Here is a 21822-nt window from a genome sequence, read left to right on the forward strand (position 1 = left end):
GTGTTTTAAATATATCTATTTGACCAAGTTTGCTAAATATGTTGTTCATGTCTTCCAATATGACTGTCGATTTGCCTGTCTCCTATAGTTCTGTTAATTTATGCTATTTGTATGTACTTAAGATTATGTTATGAGATACATATGAATTAGAATTCGTATATCTTTCCAGTAAATTGAACTACTTTTCATTAAAAGATATAATGAACTTTGACTTCTTGGCTCATAGTCAATGTTTAAATGACATGGATTTTTCCATCCTTATTACTTTTAACTGACTGTCCTTAAGTTTTAGATGCTTTTTAAATTTTTATCATTATTTAAATCTGACAAGCTTTTAATGTAGCTCATATATATTTGATGTTATTAAAGATACATGTGGATTTACATCTATTGTCCAACCATATGCTGTCTATTAGTTCTACCTGTTCTATTTCTTTTCCTCTACTTTTGCCTTCTTTTATCACTCCATTTTTTCTATTAGTTTAGAAGTTATACACTCTTAATTTTTTTTGTTTCCCATTAGGATGATTTCAAAAAATTAATAGACTTTATATTTTTAGAGCAGTTTTTAGGTTTGCAGAAAAAATGATCAGAAAGTACAGTGAGTTCTTGGGGTGCCTGGGTGGCTCTGTCGGTTGAGCATCTGACTTCGGCTCAGGTCATGATCTTGCAGTTTGTGAGTCTGAGCCCCGCGCTGGGCTCTGTGCTGACGGCTCAGAGCCTGGAGCCTGCTTCGGATTCTGTGTCTCCTCCTCTCTCTGCCTCTCCCCTGCTCATGCACTGTCTCTCTCTGTCTCTCAATAATAGATAAACATTAGAAAAAAAATTAAGAAAGTACAGTGAGTTCTCATTTACTCCCTTCTCCTTTCCCGATTTTCTACCTCTAATTTCCCCTATTATTGATACCTTGAATTAGTGTGCTACACTTCTTATAGTGATGAGCCAATACTGATACATTATTATTAACTGATGTCCATGGTTTATGTTAGGATTCTCTCTTTGTGTTGTGAATTCTATAGGTTTTGGCAAATGTATATGATATGTACCTATAATTACAGTATCAAACAGAATAGAGTCACTGTCATAATAATTTTTAATATTTTATTATTTCCCCTAGAAATTGCAACAGGTATTCTTGATTTATCAAAGTCTAAATTATTTGTCTTGGTCAGTAGAAGGACTTTTGTAGTTTAAATTTCTATGTATTTTAACATCACAAGATAACAGTAATTCCAAGTTGTCCAAAATTGCAAGTAGAAAAAAAATCTTTTTCATTCTCCTCAGGTACAGGAAATGATAGAAAACAGAGACAAATGTGAAACCTACAAAGAATGAATTTCTCCTCAACATTGTTTACAACCCTCAGTATCAACACTATGTTCTGTTTCTCACTCTGAAAAATGATTTTTGAATGGTCATTGGTAGTGATTCTGCCTAAATATGTTCTTAATTTTTAAGTAAAATCTATAAGCTGTCCACTTCAAAAATTCACATAAGTTACAGATACCTCAGGCTAATCATGCAAAATATATACATGTAATACTTATCCATGCGTTGATATTTCAATACTCATTCCTCTAAAGCACTGCATAATAACAAGTTCACAAATCCCAAAGAAGATCAAAAAAAGAATATTAGCAATTTATATGTAGTTCTCATAAAGCATACAAATCTATCATGTCTCCAAACTGTGTATAAAATTTTCAATCAGAAAATGTGTGGAAAATAATTTTTAGCAGCACTTTTTTTCTCTCTTCATGGAAGGTGATTGTTGTAATCTCTTTTTTCTTGTTTCTTAATACCTCCAACATATTTTTACTATTTTCCTATTTGACCCCGCCTGTTACTTTCTGCCATTAGTGGATGTGATTTAATCTAATCCTAGGGATACCTCTCTTCTGATTTTTAACCTACAGCAAAATTCAAACATGTTATACTACTATGTGCATACCTATGGGAGAGGCAGAATCACACTTCCTCATTACCTTTATCCCCTGAAGAGTATCCACATTGCATGGAATGTGTAACCAGTAGAACTGGTATTTAAATGCAAAAGGCCTTAATATAGTCTGGTATGAGAGGACCTGCCCAGCATTCATAACTGAGATGATCATCTACTACTATTTTTGTAAGCTGAACCTGTTGTTTAATTTCTATTTCAACATTAAAGAATTGATTATACTGTTTAACTGCTGACTCGGTGTAATTATGTGGTTGCATTACAATGGATTAAGTTTCTGTTTGAACAATAAAGCACAAATCCTACTTTTTTTTTAATACCTGAATGTCATTTCTAATAATTATACTTTTTAAAAAATCTCCTAATAACTTCAGAGTTTTATTTAGCTCCTTTAGTTGTCCATAAAACGTGCATGTGCTCAGACTCCACAAATGTTCTCCACTCAGATAAGGAATCTGTCTGTTGATTGTGGGCTAGCAAAACCAGGTGAAAGCTGGATAACCTGTGGGGAAAGTTTGAGTGATGTGACTAAGACTATAATTAATCAGTTGGTTGAACAAAATAACCCAGAGATGGAAGGGCCAACAATATCATTAGTGATCGAAAAGTTGGATGTTATCATTAACTTCTGAAATTAAGTATTAAATTTAGTTCACTGGTTTTCAGCCTGAATACCAGACAGCTTTGATGTATTTCTCAAAGCGGAACACTTCAGACCAGACCATCCCAGCCATCCAGCACTTTGCGTTAGCTTTCTCTGTGATATGTTTCACAAGTGTCATTTTGACCTTTTGCAGTGAGCCAGTGGACCAGAGGGGATGAGCTTGGTATGTATGGTCCCATGGTCCTGTCTGAACACATTTGACAGAAAAGAGAAAGAAGAAAAAGGGAGATTAAGCCTCACTTTCAGTGACTCAGGCTCTCTACTAAAAGAGCTGTCTAGTGTAGGAAACAAATTAACTGGAAGTATATTCAGTTCTTAGTCCCTAAGTGCTAAGAAGTAGTCCCAGGCCCAGAGTAAACACCAGAGGTGAGAATATAGGTGGAAAGATCTGTTGGCTAGGAGGGGAAGTAGAGTCTTAGAGAAGGCCTTTCCAAGAGTAAAACTGACAGAAGACATGGCTGGCCATGTGGAATAAAAATGTAATGGGGAATAAAAGTTTCAGTGTCAGCACAGATCAGTGGAATAGACTAGAGACTCCAGAATTGGACCCACAAATGTAAGGCCAACTAATCTTTGACAAAGCAGGAAAGAATATCCAATGGAAAAAAGTCTCTTTAACAAATGGTGCTGGGAGAACTGGACAGCAACATGCATAAGAATGAAACTAGACCACTTTCTTACACCATTCACAAAAATAAAATCAAAATGGATGAAGGACCTGAATGTGAGACAGGAAACCATCCAAACCCTAGAGAAGAAAGCAGGAAAAAACCTTCTGACGTCAGCCGCAGCAATTTCTTACTCGACACATCTCCAAAGGAAAGGGAATTAAAACCAAAATTAGCTATTGGGACCTCATGAAGATAAAAAGCTTCTGCACTGCAAAGGAAACAACAAAACTAAAAGGCAACCGACGGAATGGGAAAAGATATTTGCGAATGACATATCGGACAAAGGGCTAGTATCCAAAATCTATAAAGAGCTCACCAAACTCCACACCTGAAAAACAAATAATCCAGTGAAGAAATAGGCAGAAGACATGAATAGACATTTTTAAAGAAGACATCCAGATGGCCAACAGCCACATGAAAAGATGCTCAACGTCACTCCTCATTAGGGAAATACAAATCAAAACCACACTGAGATACCACCTCACACTGGTCAGAGTCGCTAAAATGAACACATCAGGAGACTGTAGATGCTGAAGAGGATGTGGAGAAAAGTGAACCCTCTTGCACTGTTGGTGGAATGCAAACTGGTGCAGCCACTCTGGAAAACAGTGTGGAGGTTCCTTAAAAAAATTAAAAATACATCTACCTTATGACCCAACAATAGCACTGCTAGGAATTTACCCAAGGGATATAGGAGTGCTGATACATAGGGGCACTTGTACCCCAATGTTTATAGCAGCACTTTCAACAATAGCCAAATTATGGAAAGAGACTAAATGTCCATCAACTGATGAATGGATAAAGAAGATGTGGTTTATATATACAATGGAATACCTACTTGGCAATGAGAAAGAATGAAATCTGGCCATTTGTAGCAAAATGGATGGAACTGGAGGGTATTCTGCTAAGTGAAGTAAGTCAGGCAGAAAAAGACAGATACCATATGTTTTCACTCATATGTGGATCCTGAGAAACTTAACAGAAGACCATGGGGGAGGGGAAGGGGGGGGAAAGTTACAGAGAGGGAAGGAGGCAAACCATAAGAGACTCTTAAATATTGAGAACAAACTGAAGGCTGATGGGGGTGGGAAGAGGGGAAAGTGGGTGGTGGACATTGAGGAGAGCAGCTGTTGGGATGAGCACTGGGTATTGTATGGAAACAAATTTGACAATAAACTATATATATATATATGTATAATCTCTGTAGGCATATATATATATATATATATATGCCTACAGAGATTATACCCTGAGGGCTGCAAGAGCATGTAGCAGAGGGACTTGATCTCTTTTGGAGCAGAAGGCTACCAGGAAGAAGTTTCCCTGTCCCATTCAGGGACCCAAGAGAAAACTGTAGCAGGAGTCAAGAGTGAGAGTGTTGTAAGATGAGGCCAGAGATGTAGACAGGGGTAGCTGATACAGAGCCTTCTCAACCATGGTCATGAATTTGGGCTTTATTTTAAGCTCAATGGAAAACTACCAAAAGGTTTTTAAATACAAGAGTGGAATGATCAACATGCATCTCATGTGCATGTTGTGCAGGTCCCTCTCACTGCAGAGTGGGGACTGATAGGTGAGAGGAGCACATTTATTAGGAAAGTATTATCATAGTTGGTGAAAGATGATGGTTGCCTAAACAAGGGTTGGAATGGAGAGGGAGAGAATGGATAGATTTAAGGCATAGACAGAAAGCCAAAGTAATAGGAAGTGACGCAATGTGGGTGTTCATAGAGAGGGAGATGGGACAGTCTCCATTTTTGGCTTGAACCATTCATTGGGATTAGGCAACAGGGATGATGAATACAACTATGGATGTGTGAGTTTTATGAACCATAGAAATCGTTACTGTTTTTGTAATTATCATCAAAGCAGTCATTTTCATGACCTTTATGTGCTTATATTATATGTTCATATTGTTGTAATAAAGAGACCACTTGGTCTCTAACTCAATAGTTTATTTATAACTTTGATTACAGACAAGAAAGTGAGGCTGTTGTTTCAACTTTCTCTCTGTTCGAAAAGAAAAATAAAGAGATGAGAAGTAGAAGAACAAAAGAAAAAAAAGTTTCCGTGTCAGAACAAAAAGATACCATATCCCTTGAGGGAATCCTCCAAGGATGCTTCTGAAGAAGGAGTTACTCCTATAGATATGAGGTGTGAGTGTTCCAGGTGTTAAGAGAGATAACATGAAAAAGCACTTAGAAAAGGGCCTGGCACTGTTAGCTCTTATTATTTTAGTGGTATTATCATCAACAGTATTAATATTCCATTTTACCTGAGCAATTCTAATGACCCTCCCTCACTGTATTCCTTACCACTCTGATCTCACAGTAACAAAAAGTAAAGCTACTAGACCAGTTTTCCTGGCCCTTATCCCCTCCCCTCTTCCATTTAAAGAATAAATGTGACATCATCCATCATTAGGAAAATGGAAATCAAAACCAAGATGAGATACCACTTCACACTCACTGGCATGGCTGTAGTCAAAAAGACAAACAAAAGGAAGTGTTGACAAGGATGTGGAAAAATTAGAACACTTACACACTGTTGAGAGGAATGTAAAATGGTGTAGCCACTTTGGAAAACAGTCTGGCAACTCTTCAAAAATTTAAATGTTGTATTATCATGTGATTCAGTAATTCCACACCTAGGTATATACCTAGGACAACTGAACATATGCAGCCTTACAAAAGTTTGTACATGAATGTTCCTATCAGCATTCACAATAACCAAAAGTGGAAATAAAGCAAAATGTCCAGCAAGTGATGAATGGGTTTTAAAAATGTGATAATCAGGTGCCTGAGCGGCTCAGTTGTTGAGGATCTGACTTAGGCTCAGGTCATGATCTCTCAGTTCATGAGTTTGAGTCCCACATCCGGTGAGCTCAAGCCCTGCTTCAGGTGAACATAAGCCCTGCTTCAGGTGAACATAAGGCTTCAAGTGAGGCCTGCTTCCCCCCACTTCTCTCTCTCCCCCTTCTCTCTGCCCCTTGTGGGATTCTTTCTCTCTCTGCCCCTTGCTCACTTGTGCCCTCTATCTCTCAAACAAATAAAAAATAAAAAATGTGATAATCAACAGATGAATGGATAAATAAAATATGGTATATACAAATGAAATAGTATTTAGCCTTATAAAGAACGGAAATTGTGACACGCTACAATATGGGTGAACCTTGAGGATATTACACTAAATGACATAAGCAAGTCAAAAAAAGACATATTTTATGATTCCACCTGCATAAGGTATCTAAAATAGTCACATTCATAGAAAGTAAAATGATGGGTACCAGGGACTGGGGGGGGGGGGTGTCGAGAAAATAGGGAGTTTTTTAGTAGGCATAGAGTTTCAGTTCTGCAAGGTGGAAAAATTGTGGAGGCCTGTTGCACAATGTGAATGTACTTAACACCATTGAACTGCACATTTAAAAATGGGTATGGTAGTCAACAGCATGTTACATGTTTTTTATCACAATTTTAAATAACTAAAAATGAAAAAATGTGACCTGTGCATACAATGGAATATTAGTTATAAACAGGAATGAAGTACTGATAAAGGACTATGACTTGGCTGAACCTTGAAAACATTCTAAGGGAAAGAAGCCAGACACAAAAGACGATACGTTATATGATCCCATACATGTGAAATATCAAACACAGGCAAACCCATAGAGATAAAAGGTAGATTAGTGGATATCAGAGGCAGAGGAGAGAAGGTAATGGGGAGTGAATGCGATGAGTAGGGGGTTTCTTTTGGGGGTGATGAGAATGTTCTGGAATTACCAGTAATGGTGCACAACTCTGTTCTAAAAAGCACTGAAGTGTATGCTTCAAAGGTGAATTTTATAGTATGTGAATTGCACACTAATAAAGCTGTTCTAAGGGATATCTGGGTGGCTTAGTCAGTTAAGCATCCAGGCTTCGGTTCTTGATTTTGGCTCAGGTCATGATCTCATGGTTTGTGGGTTGGAGCCCTGGTTGGGCTCCATAGCCTACTTGGAATTCTCTCTCCTTCTCTTTCTGCCCTTCCCCCCACTGTTGCACACACTCTTTCTCTCTCAAAAAATTAAATAAACATTCAAAAAACAAAAAACAACTTTCAAAAAAAATAACGCTGTTCTAAAAAAGAATAAGTGTGGACGTTAATATATATTTTTTAATGTTTATTTATTTTTGAGACAGAGACAGAGCTTGAACGGGGGAGGGTCAGAGAGAGAGGGAGACACAGAATCCGAAGCAGGCTCCAGGCTCCGAGCTGTCAGCACAGAGCCCCACACGGGGCTGGAACTCACAGACCGTGAGATCATGACCTGAGCCAAAGTCAGATGCTTAACCGACTGAGCCACCCAGGCACCCCAGGACGTTAATATTTTTAAGTCCACTTTATGACAGAGGTGAGTGAAAGAGAATAGCTATGAAACTCAGAAACATTATAAACAGGAATACCCGAGCCTTCCAAGAGAATTATCCTATTTCCTCCATTCTTTCAAATTCCCTTGTTTTACTCTTTGGTATTTTGCATATGCTTTATTTTTTTGAATTAGCTTCCTATTATTTTGTACGCAAGCACATATGTGTGTCCAGCTTTATTGAGACAGAATGTATAACATTGTGTGAGGTGTACAATGTAATGATTATAGATACATGTGTATACTGTGAAATGATTTCCACAATAAAGCCTCCTATCATGTCTTGACTAACTTTTTCTCAGTTTTACTCCACCCACTCTCCTCCACTTACCTTCTTTTTCTCTTATGTAATCAATGTGAATATATAAGTAAGTATATATATGTATGTGTATACACACACACACACACACACAATTATGTCTGTTGATGTTTTTGTGCTCATGTGTCTAGATATACTTTTATGTACAGAGGTGTGGACAAGTTTGGTTCCGGATATCTGTGTATCTATGCTTGAATCTTCACATCAGTCATTTGGGAACATTGTAAGCTAAAACTCCCAGAACTGTGTTTTTTACGAGTGGCAAACAATACTGGTATCCCAGTGCCTTATCATGCTCTCAAAAGGCTATTTTTTTTCTTGTAGCATTGGCAGAATTTGCAACACACTATAACATCAGAGAGTGGTAGTCTGACCGGTTGTTATGAACAGATAGGATTCCAACAGGCAAAGCTAAGTGCCTAATTCTGTGTTTTAATTTTTTTTTAAGAAAAAGCAGTTCTTCTCAAACTCCATTAAGAATATAGTAAAGATTTACAGAAAGAAGTAAATCCATCTTGATACTCAAAACAGGAGAGGGAGAAACCAGAGATTTTTGTGATTTCTGAAAACAGAAAGCAGATAGGACAGGTAAACCAGAACAGAAGTTCCACCTCAAAACCCACAAAGGTGACTGAGTGGAGGGACAAGACATTTTTCCAGGCAGAGCCTCAGAGGCTCCAAAGGCTGTGTGGGCAGATACAGGGGAAAGGGAGTGAGCTGTGAGTAACAAAGGACTCCTCCTTCCTAATGACCTTTACAGTCTGTTTCAGTCACCTACTACCAGAGCCCCACCTTGTCATCACCAAAACTGCTCCATAGTGAAATCACTCATATAGTCAAATTACACTTCTAGAAATGACACTGAACCTGGAGAATTATATATTTGAGTCTCTTATGTTTTGTCCCCTTCCTTGCTTTTTATATATATAAAATTATATAGACTTGTGTCGGGGCACCTGGGTGGCTTAGTTGGTAAAGTGTCCAACCCTTGATCTGGGCTCAGGTCTTGATCTCAGGGTTGTGAGTTCAAGCCTTGCATCGGGCTCCATGCTTGGCATAGAGCCTACTTAAAAAAAGAAAAGATTTGTGTCAAAAATTTATACTGAGAAGAAAGGAGAATTTTCCAACCTCAAAAATGTCCAACCACAGATTGATTACAACATATCTATACAATTAATGTTGCTATAATTTCTGTTTAATTATCTGGATGAGTATAGTTGGACCTATCCCAAACCATATAATATACATATACGTAACTATATACATATATGTATAAAGAGTTAAGTAGAGAAAGAGACAGACTGACAGAAGTAAAAGAATAGGAAAATATAAAGTTTTGTGTTAGAAAGCCTTTTTTAAGCATAATGCCAAAGTGAAAATCATTAAGAAAAATATATAATTGATATGACATATTTTAAAAGTATGAAAAAAGTTAGCAAAAATGCAAATGATTAATAGTAATAGTTGCAGTCAAATGACAGATCAATATCCTAAATATGTAATAAGTTCCCACAAATCAATTTTTTAATAATTTTTTTTTAAATTTACTTTTTTTTTAAATTTACATCCAAGTTAGTTAGCATATAGTGCTATAATGATTTCAGGAGTAGATTCCAGTGATTCATCCTCTATGTATAACACCCAGTGCTCATCCCAACAAGTGTCTTCCCTAATGCCCCTTACCCATCTAACCCATCCCCCTACCCACAACCCCTCCAGCAACCTCCAGTTTGTTCTCTGTATTTGAGTCTCTTATGTTTTTCCCCTTCCTTGTTTTTATATTATTTTTGCTTCACTTCCCTTATGTTCATCTGTTTTGTATCTTAAATTCCTCGTATGAGTGAAGTCATAGGACACCCACAAATCAATTTTTAAAACCATAAATACTCCCAATCAAAGAAAAAGTCCAAGAACATGAATGGGAAATTTATTGAAGAAAACATGTAAATAACCAAAGAAAAATAAATTAAAACAAAAATTAGATGCCACTTAAATATTTTTTATAGAAAAAAATATTTTTAAATGTTTATTAGGGAGAGAGAGAGTGAGAGCAGTAGCGGAGGAGAGGCAGAGAGATAGGGAGAGAATCCCAAGCACGCTCCTCATTGCCAGCACAGAGCTCCATGTAGGGCTCAATCTCAGGAACTGCAAGATCATGAACAGAGCCAAAATCAAGAGTTGGATGCTTAACCAACACCCACCCAGATGCCCCTAGACAAAAATTTTTTTAAAGGTAGCACCTAACCTGTCTGAAAGTACAGCTAAATGGACCCTTTCTTACACTGTTTGGGGAATATACATTTTACAACCTCTCTGGAATGCAATCGGATCAATCATTGATTGATTGAGTGATTGATTGATTATATATTTATTGCGAGAGAGAGTGAGCACATGTAAACACGCTTGAACGAATGGAGAGTGGGAGAGAGGGAGAAAGAGAATCTTAAGCAGGCTCCACACCCAGTGTGGAGCCCAACAGGGGGCTCAATCTCATGATAGTGAGATCATGACCTGAGCAGAAATCAAGGGTCTGATGCTTAACCTGCTGAGTCACCCAGGAACCCCAAATCCAAACATTTTAAAACAAATATGCCCTTTAGTCAGAAATTCTAATTCTAGGAATTTACACTAAGAAAATAATGAAATGTGTTTAAAAATTGATGTATAAGAATATTCTCCATGGGATACCTGGGTGGCTTAGTCAGTTAAGTGTCTGACTCTTGATTTTGGCTCAGGTCATGATCTCACAGTTCCTGAGTTTGAGCTCCATATTGAGCTGTATGCTGATAGCATGGAGTCTGCTTGGGATTCTCTCTCTCTGCCCCTCCCCTGCTCCTGCTCTCTCTCTCTCTCTCTCTCTCTCTGTCTCTCAAAATAAATAAACTTAAAAAAAAAAGAAGATTCTCCACATTATTTATAATATTGAAAAATTAAAAATCTGAATTTTCAACCTTTGAGATTCGGTTAAATATATAATAGCATATTCATATGGCAAGATATAATACATCCACCAAAATTATGTTATAGAATAATCCCTTAGGGAAATGCCTATACCATATTATAAATAAAATAATGGTTTTAGAAGACTGTAAATAAGTTGTGATCCTAATTACATGGAGGAAAACTAAAAGAAGATCAGAAGTGCCATAAGGGTAGGAATTTTGTCTGCTTAATGCCTGCTAGAACAATACCTGATAAGCAATAGTACCTCAAATAGTTCCTGAATGAATGATTCTACACCAAAATGCTTACTGTACTTATTACTGGACAAGGAGGTTTCGTGATTTTTATTTTCTGCAATGGACATGCATTCGTTATCCAAATAAAATAATGAATTTTTTAAAAGCAGAGAATAATTTAGGGCAATATATAAAGAAATGCAGATACTTTCCTAAAACTGGCACTTTGGTTACGTACTTTTGGCTCTTCTCAAGCATTATTTAATGCAATGGGTTTTTCCCCCCAAGGACAGAAGATCTAATTCCTCTAAACCTCCCCAATCAGAAACTCATTCATTCATTTTAAACTATTCTAATTTCAGGGGCGCCTGGGTGGCTCAGTTGATTGAGCATCTGACTTCGACCCAGGTCATGATCTCACACTTATGGGTTTGAGCCCTGTGTAGGGCTCTGTGCTGACAGCTCAGAGCCTGGAGCCTTGCTTCAGATTCTGTGTCTCCCTCTCTCCCTGCCTCTCTCTCTCTCTCTCTCTCTCTCTTTCTCTCTCAAAATAAATAAACATAATAAAAAAATTTTTTTAACTATTCTAGTTTCAGTGAGGTAGCAAAGGCAGAGGAAGAAAAAACAACAAATAAATAAGCAAGGTAATACCAGCCTGATTATTATGATGCAAATAAAATGTGTTTATATATGAGAGAGTAACTCTAGTGGAGAGGGCAGGCTACACTAGAAAGGGCCATCAGGAAAGGCTTCTCAGAGGAAGCGGGAGCAGAGCTGCACCTGAAGAATGACAAGGAGGCAGCCTGGAACCAGTAGGGGACACGGATTTCCACTAATGGGAGTGGAAAACTGTGTGGTTGGACCACACATAGGATTAAATTAGTACCTAAGAAGTTGGAGAATACATGAGCAACTTATAAGCCATGGTGAGGAGTTTGGATCCTACTCTTGAGCACAAAGGGAAGCCACTGAACAGTTTTAAGGAGGGGAAACAACAAAGTCTGATTTATGTTCTTAAACATTCTCAGGACACTTCTGTTCAAGAGGGTAGCTTTAAATTGCATCATAGAATTTTCTGCCCCCAATATCTAATAAAATAAAAACTTTAAAAAATCAGAAGTATATATACTTACTAAATATCATATTGAGAGAGGCCACAACCTAATTCACCGTTCTTCAAGAGCTGATGGCCAAGGAAAGAAAGAGTAGGTTCCAGAAGAAAAGCAGAGAAACACAGCTGTCCTTGTAAGAAAACAAAGACCTGGAATTCTTATTATTTTCCTTAAATCCAGGCAATGTTGCTTTATCTTATAGAAATTTTAACCAGAAAGTAGTGGGAATGAGTGAGGAGAGAGGGGCTGATTCTCCCGATGGCAGTACAGGTTCAGAGCCAGATTCAGAGTTGAGAGCTGAATCCAGCTCTTAAATCTTCTAACACAATTGGTCAGGCCCAAGAGGAGACAGGACTGAGAAGGAACAACCAGAGAACTAGGGGAAACATGACAAGAATATTGGAATAAAGTAGTATGGAAACCAGAAGAGGAGAATGGACTCGTCAGCTGTATCAATTGTGCTGAGTGACCAAATGAAATGAAGACAAAGAAGTGTCTACAGGATTTGGCAAAACAGAGGTTGTTTGTAACTTGACAAGCAGTTTCAGTGGAAGAATGGAGGGAAGATAGAATTTGACTAAAGATTTACAGTGTTTAACAGTTTAAAACAAACCAGTTGATTAGGAAAAAATATCATCATTCCAGATACTGAGAGCAAAGGGAATGTTTTGCCTTGGGACCTCTCAGACCCAACGTGGATGATTGTGTATGGCATCCTCAACAATATGTCTGCAGTAAACACAACAAGTTTCATAGACTTGCCCCTTAATACTGGATATCAGAAATATTATAGAGACTTTCATTGGGTGAAAAGTTGGGCTAACTGGTTATTTTATTGGAATATGGTTATTCCATGTAACAATTCCATATAATAACCATGCCTGGTTATTGAAGTGGCCTAAAGTCCCCTCCAATTATAAGAGTCCACATAATGGCACGTCCCTTTCCTGGGAGAGGACTACATTGACTTAAGAAGTTGTTTTTTGGTAGCCATATTCTAAAATGTGAACTGAATTAAGCATTTATCATCTACAGGAGCCAAGAATATGAGAATGTCCTTAATGTTGAGCAAGAGGACAACTGAGTAACAGAGAGGACACATTAAAGGCCAAAAAGCCTGAATCTATACTTTTCAGTAAAATTAGCATAGAGAGTCAACACCTGCCAGAAAAAAAGCAGTTTTCAGAGGTACTGGTGAATTGGCGAACCTGGGCACTTCAGTCTGCAGGTTTGGCTCAGTTATTTCTAATACAGAAGCTGAGCTCTGATTAATGACCTGCTCTACTCCACCAGGAGCTTAGGTGCTCTGGGAGACTTACTTGCGAGCCAGTTTTGCAGACAATGGCTTTTTATATATGCCATGAACGATATTCTACTCTCTATTCACCTCGTTAACTAGTTAGCAGGAAAAAATCACATTAAGATTTTGATATCATTTTCAAAGTTACACCAATTGTCTAAGTACACTCAAATAGTACAGTATAGTAGTTAAGAGTGTAGGTGGTGAGAACAGACTGATGGGAGTCTTCACTCCTAAATAGCTCTGGAACTATGGGGAAGTTAACCTCCTCAACCCCTGCTTCCCTCATCTATTAAATAGGGGGCCATAATAGTATATACTTCACAGGGTCACTGTCAAAGGTAAATTTTACAGTGCCTGGGACTTTTATAAGAATTGAAAATATGGCAGACAAATCATGGTTTGAGAATTCTTTTTTCCTGAAACTGGTGAGTGGAGGGTGCCTGGGTGGCTCAGTCGGTTAAGCCACCAACTCTTGATTTCGGCTCAGGTCATGATCTTACAGTTTGTGAGTTTGAGCCCCGCATTGGGCTCTGTGCTGATGGTGCAGAGCCTGCTTAGCAATCTCTCTCTTTCTCTCTTTCTCTCTCTCTCTCTGCCCCTTCAAGAGTTCTCTCTCTCTCACTCTTTCAAAATAAATAAATAAACTTTAAAAAAAAAAAAAAGAAGAAAGAAACTGGTGAGTAGGGAAAAAGCCATTAGGTAACTCACATTCCGAGCTCAGAACTTCCAGGATGGGCCAGTTGCTTTCCCATCCAGTTTACACTGCAGCTCCCTCCCTCCCCCATAACAAAGTGGATTGGAAGTGAGGGGTCCATTTAGGGACTGCACTGATTATGAAGAGAAACATTCCAATGCTTCCTTGTCCCAAAGATGAAAGAGAGAAGACCCATGAGGGTTGGAAAGTTTGAGGGAGTGGATAGCACCGACAGCCTGTAGCTCGGTGAGACATTGCATTAGTCACCAGGTTTGTTAACTTGCCTTGGCACAACCACAGAGAAGGAAAGCATAGGGTGATGGTACAGTGGGATGGCCAGGCAGAGAGGGGCACGCATTCTCTTCTTTATTTCCAGATTCTGGACATGTATGAAGGATGGAGAAGTTGCAATTATTGTTGGAAAATTCATCTTTTTCCTAGCTGGTCTTTTGTTTCTTGTTATGGGCTTTTGGGTTCACATTGTATATTTTGAAAACGGATTCATGTTTATTTTCTCCCCACATAATCCTAGTAACAGAACCTAAAATGCCTAGGATATGAATGGAAACATATGTCCTTATTTGCTTCCTTGCTGCTTTATCACAAAGATTTCCAAAAGAGCATGTTTTTAATAATTTACGTGCCTTTCTTTCTATAATTGTAATAGAGATCCTTTGCAGACAGAGGAACTGTCGACATAAAAAGAAGAAAATAAAAGCCATCCATATCACATCATCCAGATATAACCCTGATGATATTTATTTTACATTCGTCATGTATATACATACAAATTCATATATATATATATATACATGTATATATGTGTATATATATCCTGTTTTTTTCACTTTTAGCACTCAGAAGAGTGCCTGGCACATCTTCTCACGTATTTACTGAGAACAAAAGTTCTCAGTAAATATTTGTTGAATAAATAAGTGAACATATTTCCACATCATTACAATTTTTTTTCTATGGCATCATTTTTTTGCAATTTCATAGAATTCCATTGTGTGAGTTATCATGCTGTGTCTAAACAGGCCCTGGAGGGCTGAGGAGGATTAAGGCATGTGATGGACACACAGATGCCCTGTGCAGGCCCCCTCAACAAGGGGGAGTGTGCTGCATGGCTGCTGGGAGTACTGGCACCCCCAGCCTCCACTCTCCGCTCCCTTCAGGGATCGATCGCCTCAGCTACTGAAAGCTGCTTTCCCAGGGCAACCTACATCTAAGGACTGGTCACAGAGGGGCCCAATGCAGAACAACTGTGACAAGCCATCCTCTTCTGGAGCTTCCAGTCTAAGGAGAGGGGGTTGCCTGAGGCTGTCCCACCTGCATGGCAACTTGTCTTCTCTCTCTACCCAATTCTATTTCTTCCCTCTCCCTCCCAAGGTTGTTAATCTCAAGGGCATTCCCTAAGAAATATACTGCACACTAAACTTGTACCAGAGTCTGCTCCCTGAAGAACCTAACCTGTTACAGAGGTGATCCGGACCCATGAGAACTCCTGAGTCTATTGCTTAAAGCACTCAATAAATTCTAATATTACTGCCATCACCCATCCCCAACTACAGGCTAAATAAATTACTGTACACACATACCATGATACATCAGCAGACATTCAAAGAATTATTGCTGCTGTGTATGACACATGGTGGCTCCAGAGGAACAGAAGGGGAGGGAAGGGAAGGGAAGGGGAGGGGAGGGGAGGGGAGGGGAGGGAGGAATTGGATATCATCAGATAATTCCTTGAGCCCTCTCTCTCTATGCCTGAATTTCTCTAGTCTTGTTTGTTTCCAGATCTCTTGCCCCTTATTAGCCTTTGGACCACCTACAGTGTGTCACTCTCCCCATAAATGTAGCATATTCAAGTTATAGAAACTGAAACTAGCCATGACCCTGGACAGATCTACATGTACCAGCATGACCATGAGCAGTCAGGAAAAATAGATGGGCGTTTAAAGTCACAAAAGCACAATTAAGGATCAAATAGTAAAACCAGACCAAATCAAAACAAAAACAAAAGCCCTGAGTAGTGTGTGTTCCAGGAAAGCCCAGACCCAGGAGAAATCCAGAGGAGAGCTGAGCTGAGCCCTGTCAAGGTGCTTCCATTTGTCAGAATCACACATTCCAAAAGTAGCAGAAATCTACTGCCTGAAAACTTCCTGTTACTTCCGGCCTCAGCGAGGCAAGCTCGGGCAGCATCAGGCCCAGCCCATGTGAGATGCTTCCTCCCAATCACAGACCACCCTTCCCTAGTGGAGGTTCACAGAATTGGTGCTGGGTAGAAAAGCACCTCAGGCTGGAGCAGCCTGCAGAGTGGGCCGGCTCAGCACAAGAAAGACAAGGAGGAGGAAGGAGGAGCAGTGGGCACTTTGGTGAGTAGACTGATCTCACTGTGCAGGGAAGCCAACTGCACCCTCAACGGTTGGGTTGCTTTCCTGGGAGGTGAGCTGGGGTCCGAAAGAGAGCAGAGGAGAAGATAATGTCCTCATGAATAGATCTGTCATTTTTTGTTATTTAGAATATTGTAGCGATTTTGTTCTCTTTTACTTTAAATGGTACAAATTGCTTTCTTAAACCATTTGATATTGTCCAGTTCTCAGAAAGGAGATTAAAATTCTTCTGGGAGTATTATTCACCCATCCTGATCTCAACCTCAAATTTTCCCAATAGAAAGACCAAGAAAAATCCAAGAATCCTGGGAAAACCTGTATCTCCTGATTAGAATTTCAGACAGACACCCGGTTTGTGGACCCCAATTTCCTTGTGAAGTCTGAGAAGCAAAAATAAAATTTAAGGAAACGGATCATGTTCTTTCTTAATAATGTAGTAGACAGAAAGTTCCCCGGTTGTCTCATCAGAAATCATTTAGTCCTGCCTACTCATAATGGGATTTGTGGGGCTATTTACTCATGTTTCTTCCCTGCAGACAGTTCTGTTTAATAAATGTGTCCATTGAAATAAGTCAACAAATTAGCTCTATCTACACAATGTTGCTTTTACATAATTTATTTTTACTCTTCACCAATTAGTTGATCTACAGGATCCACAGGTCCTAACTATATTTTTCATTCTAACAACATTTCTACACATAAAATGAATTAAGTTTCAAATAATGTTAATATTATTTTATATATTAATATATAAAATTATAGTTTATATAAGTGGGGTTTAAAACCCCACTTACAAGTAGCTTCAAAGACTTTTAATACATTTTGAATATCATTAATTTTAATGTCTTTTTATTTTTTTATTTTTTAAAAAATGTATATTTATTTCTGAGACAGAGACAGAGCATGAGTGGGGGAGGGGCAGAGAGAGAGGGAGACACAGAATCCGAAGCAGGCTCCAGGCTCTGAGCTGTCAGCACAGAGCCCGACACGGGGCTCGAACTCACAAACCGTGAGATCATCATGACCTGAGCCAAAGTCGGTTGCTCAACCAACTGAGCCACCCAGGTGCCCTTTAATGTCTTTTTAAAATTAAAGATAATGTTGATTGTTTCTTACCTGAATAGAGTTGCTTAAGCACAAGAAGAAAGAACTTAGATTATATATATGTTTTATATATATTTTTATAGTTTTCAAACCTTGTAAAGAAATGGTTTTCCTTTTGATTAGCCCTTCTTGATGAGAAGAAAATTTTCTTGTTTTGCTTTCTGCTACAATAGGCTTAAAAACCAACTCACCCATTTTTTTGTTTTTAAACTACCTGGAAAGAATCATAGACTTGTAAATCCCTAGGGGAATTTATACACCATTTAGTCAAGAAAAACAAATGAAATCCCAGAACTTCTTTTTGACCTCTCCTGCCTACATCTCACCCAGAACAAACACTGATCAGCCCATGCAGGCTGCACACACCCCTGATGTTCCCTTACTGGGGCAAAGACCAAATTCATGAAGAGTTGCCCTAACCTCACCTCCCCCAAGGAGTCTCCATAGCATTCCTGCCTTGGGGCTGGGCATCCGGATGGCATTACCCACACCTGAGGTCCTCACGTGGCTGAGAATGCCTGAGCCATTGTTTCTATCCTATTTTCCTGACTTCAGGTGGGTCAAGGGCTCTGAAGTCACCACGGCAAGCATCAGGAGTCTAGAGCAGTGCTGTCCAATAGAATCCTCTGTGATGATGGAAATGTTCTATACAATAGCCACTAACTACACGTGGCTATTGAACACTTAAAATGTGGCTAGTGCAACCAAATAATTGAACTTTTCATTTTTATTTAATTGAATGAATTTGAATGAAAATAGCTACATCCAACTACTAGTTGCCATAGTAGAGCAGGTTTAGAGCTTTAAAGCAAGAAAAACCAATCGATGCTGTGAGCCATGGGTGTCAGAGCCATAGGCACAAGCACCGCTTTTCATCATTGCCAGCGACTCATCCTACCCTAAATTTAAGCAGACTAGCAATTGTCCTGATCTAAAATCGCCACACCCACCTTTATTCTCCCCTGTAAGTCATAAAACTGTCTACTCTTGTTCTGGGTTTCAAGGTCAGGGCTAAGGTAACAGCACAGTGTGTTTCTTATTTCTTCCTCTCCTATTTCTCTGTTTGTTTTTTTTTTTTTCTTTTGTTAATCCAAATTTTCCTAGCATGAGCTAGAGTTTGAGGTGTGGTTTGCGTGTTTTCTGGTCCAACAAACTTGGGTGAGGAAAAGAGGTAATGAACTTGAAGAAATGATCTCATGCTTGGTGGGAGAGTCTTATTTCTTTTACTTTGAAAATGGTTTATTTAGTGAGCAATAGTTTTTAGACCTATTCAATGTGTCTGGAAACATCAACACTATGGATATGAGTAATTTTTATAAGAAAACAAACTGAATGAGGGCACAAGAAAAAAAAAAGAAAACTCCAGCCTTTTAAAATGTTTGCACTTCTCCAGAGCAAAGGAGCTCCTGGGATGTTGAGCAATTTGCGTAAATCATCATGGTGCCAGGCCACTGGGCAGTTTTCCACAGGGTGGGGCTCACAGAGGCTATTCTTGAACGTGGAAAACACTTTGAGGTGAGCTGCATACTTTCAGTCAGGGGTGATATTATTTCTAAAGTGGACAGTCACAGGAGGCCTGGGAGTTGCTCAGTTGCTTAAGCATATGACTTGGGCTCAGGTCATGATCTTGCAGTCTGTGAGTTTGAGCCCCATGTTGGGCTCTGTGCTGACAGCTCAGAGCCTGGAACCTGCTTCAGATTCTGTGTCTCCCTCTCTGCCCCTCCCTGACTCGTGCTGTCTCTCTCTCTCTGTCTCAAAACTAAATAAATATTTTTTTTTAATGTTTAAATAGGGGCGCATGGGTGGCTCAGTCGGTTAAATGTCCGGCTTCGGCTCAGGTCATGATCTCACGGTTCATGAGTTTGAGCCCCGCGTTGGGCTCTGTGAGGACAGCTCAGAGCCTGGAGCCTACTTCGGATTCTGTGTCTGCCTCTATCTCTGCCCTCCCCTGCTCGTGCTCTGTCTTTCTCTCCCTCTCTCTCTCAGAAATAAACATTAAAAAAAAATAATTTAAAAAATTAAATAGTCACTACTTGGCTCTCTGCCCTCTACCAATCCCACTTTTTAAAACTCAGCTCACCCCATTTGCTTATTTTTTATCCCTGCTAGGTTTAAAAACAAACCTAATACCTATCTATGAGGGAAGATCTGCTTTGGAATAACACAAGAAAGTTTCTATAGACCCCATAATTGACACAGCTGATATATACATACTGGGGGCTGAAATGGTAGGTAGGAGGGGAAGACACATCATATTTTCAGGACCCGGTCTCTATCCACAGAAGACGGATCCAAGCCCCCAGATCATGAGTTACGTTAGCCCACTGAGGCTTTACTCTCCTTGGGTCTCTCTCTCTCTCTCATGTGTCTTCCCCCTCTGTTTGAAAATGTACAGAAGAGATCTGATAAAATCATTCACAATGAGGCATTGACATTGAAGCCTCATGAGCCTCACTGTGTCTCTTTTACATGGATGTGCATTCTAATCAGAAGCAAAGGAGTGACTCTCTTGTGGGATTTCGGAAATTAGGGTAATTAGTGAGAAGAGTTTGAATGGAGGGCAATGGTAGAAGGCTCTCTCCCTGCTAGCTTTGTTTATGTGCCTCCCTTTATGGCTTAACCTTTAAGGGAAAAGAGCAGGTTCAAGGGCAGGGAATTGGAGGTTTCTCTCAACTTTAAAGAAACATAAAGGGAGGGGCACCTGGGTGGCTCAATCGGTTAAGAGCCAGACTTCAGCTCAGGTCATGATCTCACGGTTCGTGGGTTCCAGCCCTGCATTGGGCTCTGTGCTGACAGCTCAGAGCCTGGAGCCTTCTTCAGATTCTGTGTCTCCCTCTCTCTCTGCCCCTCCCCTGCTTGTGCTCTCTCTCTCTCTCTCTCTCTCTCAAAAAATAGATAAAGAGGGGCGCCTGGGTGGCTCAGTCAGTTAAGCGGCCAACTTCAGCTCAAGTCATGATCTCGCGGTCTGTGAGTTCGAGCCCCGCGTCAGGCTCTGTGCTGACCGCTCAGAGCCTGGAGCCTGTTTCGGATTCTGTGTCTCCCTCTCTCTGACCCTCCCCCGTTCATGCTGTGTCTCTCTCTGTCTCAAAAATAAATAAACGTTAAAAAAAAAATTTAAAAAAAATAGATAAAGAAAGAAAGAAAAGAAAAAAAAACGTAAAGGGAGGTGGTGTCTACCTACCTTAGAAAGAAGAATGATTAGTGACAAGCTCAATAAAAGGCTATTAAGAGTCAGAAGATCTGGACTTGAATCTTGACTCTGCAAACAACACATGCATGATCTTGAACAAGTCACTTCCCCTCCGGGAGCCTTGGTTTCCTCATTTGCACAATGAGAGACCTGACTACAAAGCCTCTACGTCTTCAGCCACATAAAGAGATATTTGTTTAAGGAAATGGCTTATGGGGTTGTAGGGGCTAGCAAGCCTGAAATCTGTAGAGCAGCCGAAAATTCAGGAAAGAAGTTGATGTTGCAGTCTTGAGTCTGAAATCTGCAGACAATTTTGAGGCAGAATTCCTTCTTCCTCAGGAAACCTGTCTTTGCCCTTAAGGACCTCAACTGATGGGAAGAGGCCCACCCATGTTGTGGAGAATAATCTGTTTTACTCAAAGTCTACTGATTTACATGTTAATCATGTCTATAAAAATATCTTCACAGCAGTATATAGACTGGTATTTGACCCTACAACTGGGCACCATATCCTAATCAGGTTGACACATAAAACTAACCATTACAGGGCATTTATCACAATGCTTCTTCATCAGGCAGGCAGAAACAAAACTCAAGAAGTTATTAACTTGAGACACATCTACCACCAGGCCCTAGAGAACACCACAGTTTATGTTCTTTATGTAGAGAGGTGCCTATCTGTCTCACCTTTTTGTTCTTTCTCCATGCCTGTCCTTTCTGGAAAGGGCAAAAAATTCTTTTTTTTTTTTTTTTTTTTTTTTTTTGCCTTTGGGGGGAAAATTTGTGAGGGTTTTTTTTTTTTTTTTTTTTTTTTTTTTTTTTTTTTTT

The 21822-nt window shown here is 39.3% G+C and overlaps 2 protein-coding genes across 11 annotated transcripts in view; both read left to right on the forward strand.

The window, feature by feature from the left end:
* TEX55 (testis expressed 55) overlaps positions 1-17101 on the forward strand; it is a 31932-nt gene extending 14831 nt beyond the window's left edge. For 7 of the 10 annotated variants that reach the window (XM_049628212.1, XM_049628222.1, XM_049628213.1 and 4 more), the window contains one exon: positions 1285-2189. In XM_049628212.1, the coding sequence (XP_049484169.1) occupies positions 1285-1335 (51 nt within the window). In that variant the 3' untranslated portion in view covers positions 1336-2189. Of the gene's footprint in view, positions 1-1284; positions 2190-16903 lie in introns of those variants that run through there. The other 3 variants (XM_049628215.1, XM_049628218.1, XM_049628216.1) reach the window with 2 other exon arrangements.
* UPK1B (uroplakin 1B) overlaps positions 16588-21822 on the forward strand; it is a 30083-nt gene continuing 24848 nt past the window's right edge. Inside the window, exon 1 of the mRNA XM_049628231.1 lies at positions 16588-16682. The gene's annotated coding sequence lies outside the window, so the exon portion shown is untranslated. The remainder of the gene's footprint in view (positions 16683-21822) is intronic.

This window comes from Panthera uncia, chromosome C2, assembly GCF_023721935.1.
Source record: "Panthera uncia isolate 11264 chromosome C2, Puncia_PCG_1.0, whole genome shotgun sequence".
In the NCBI taxonomy this organism is placed as follows: Eukaryota; Metazoa; Chordata; class Mammalia; order Carnivora; family Felidae; genus Panthera; species Panthera uncia.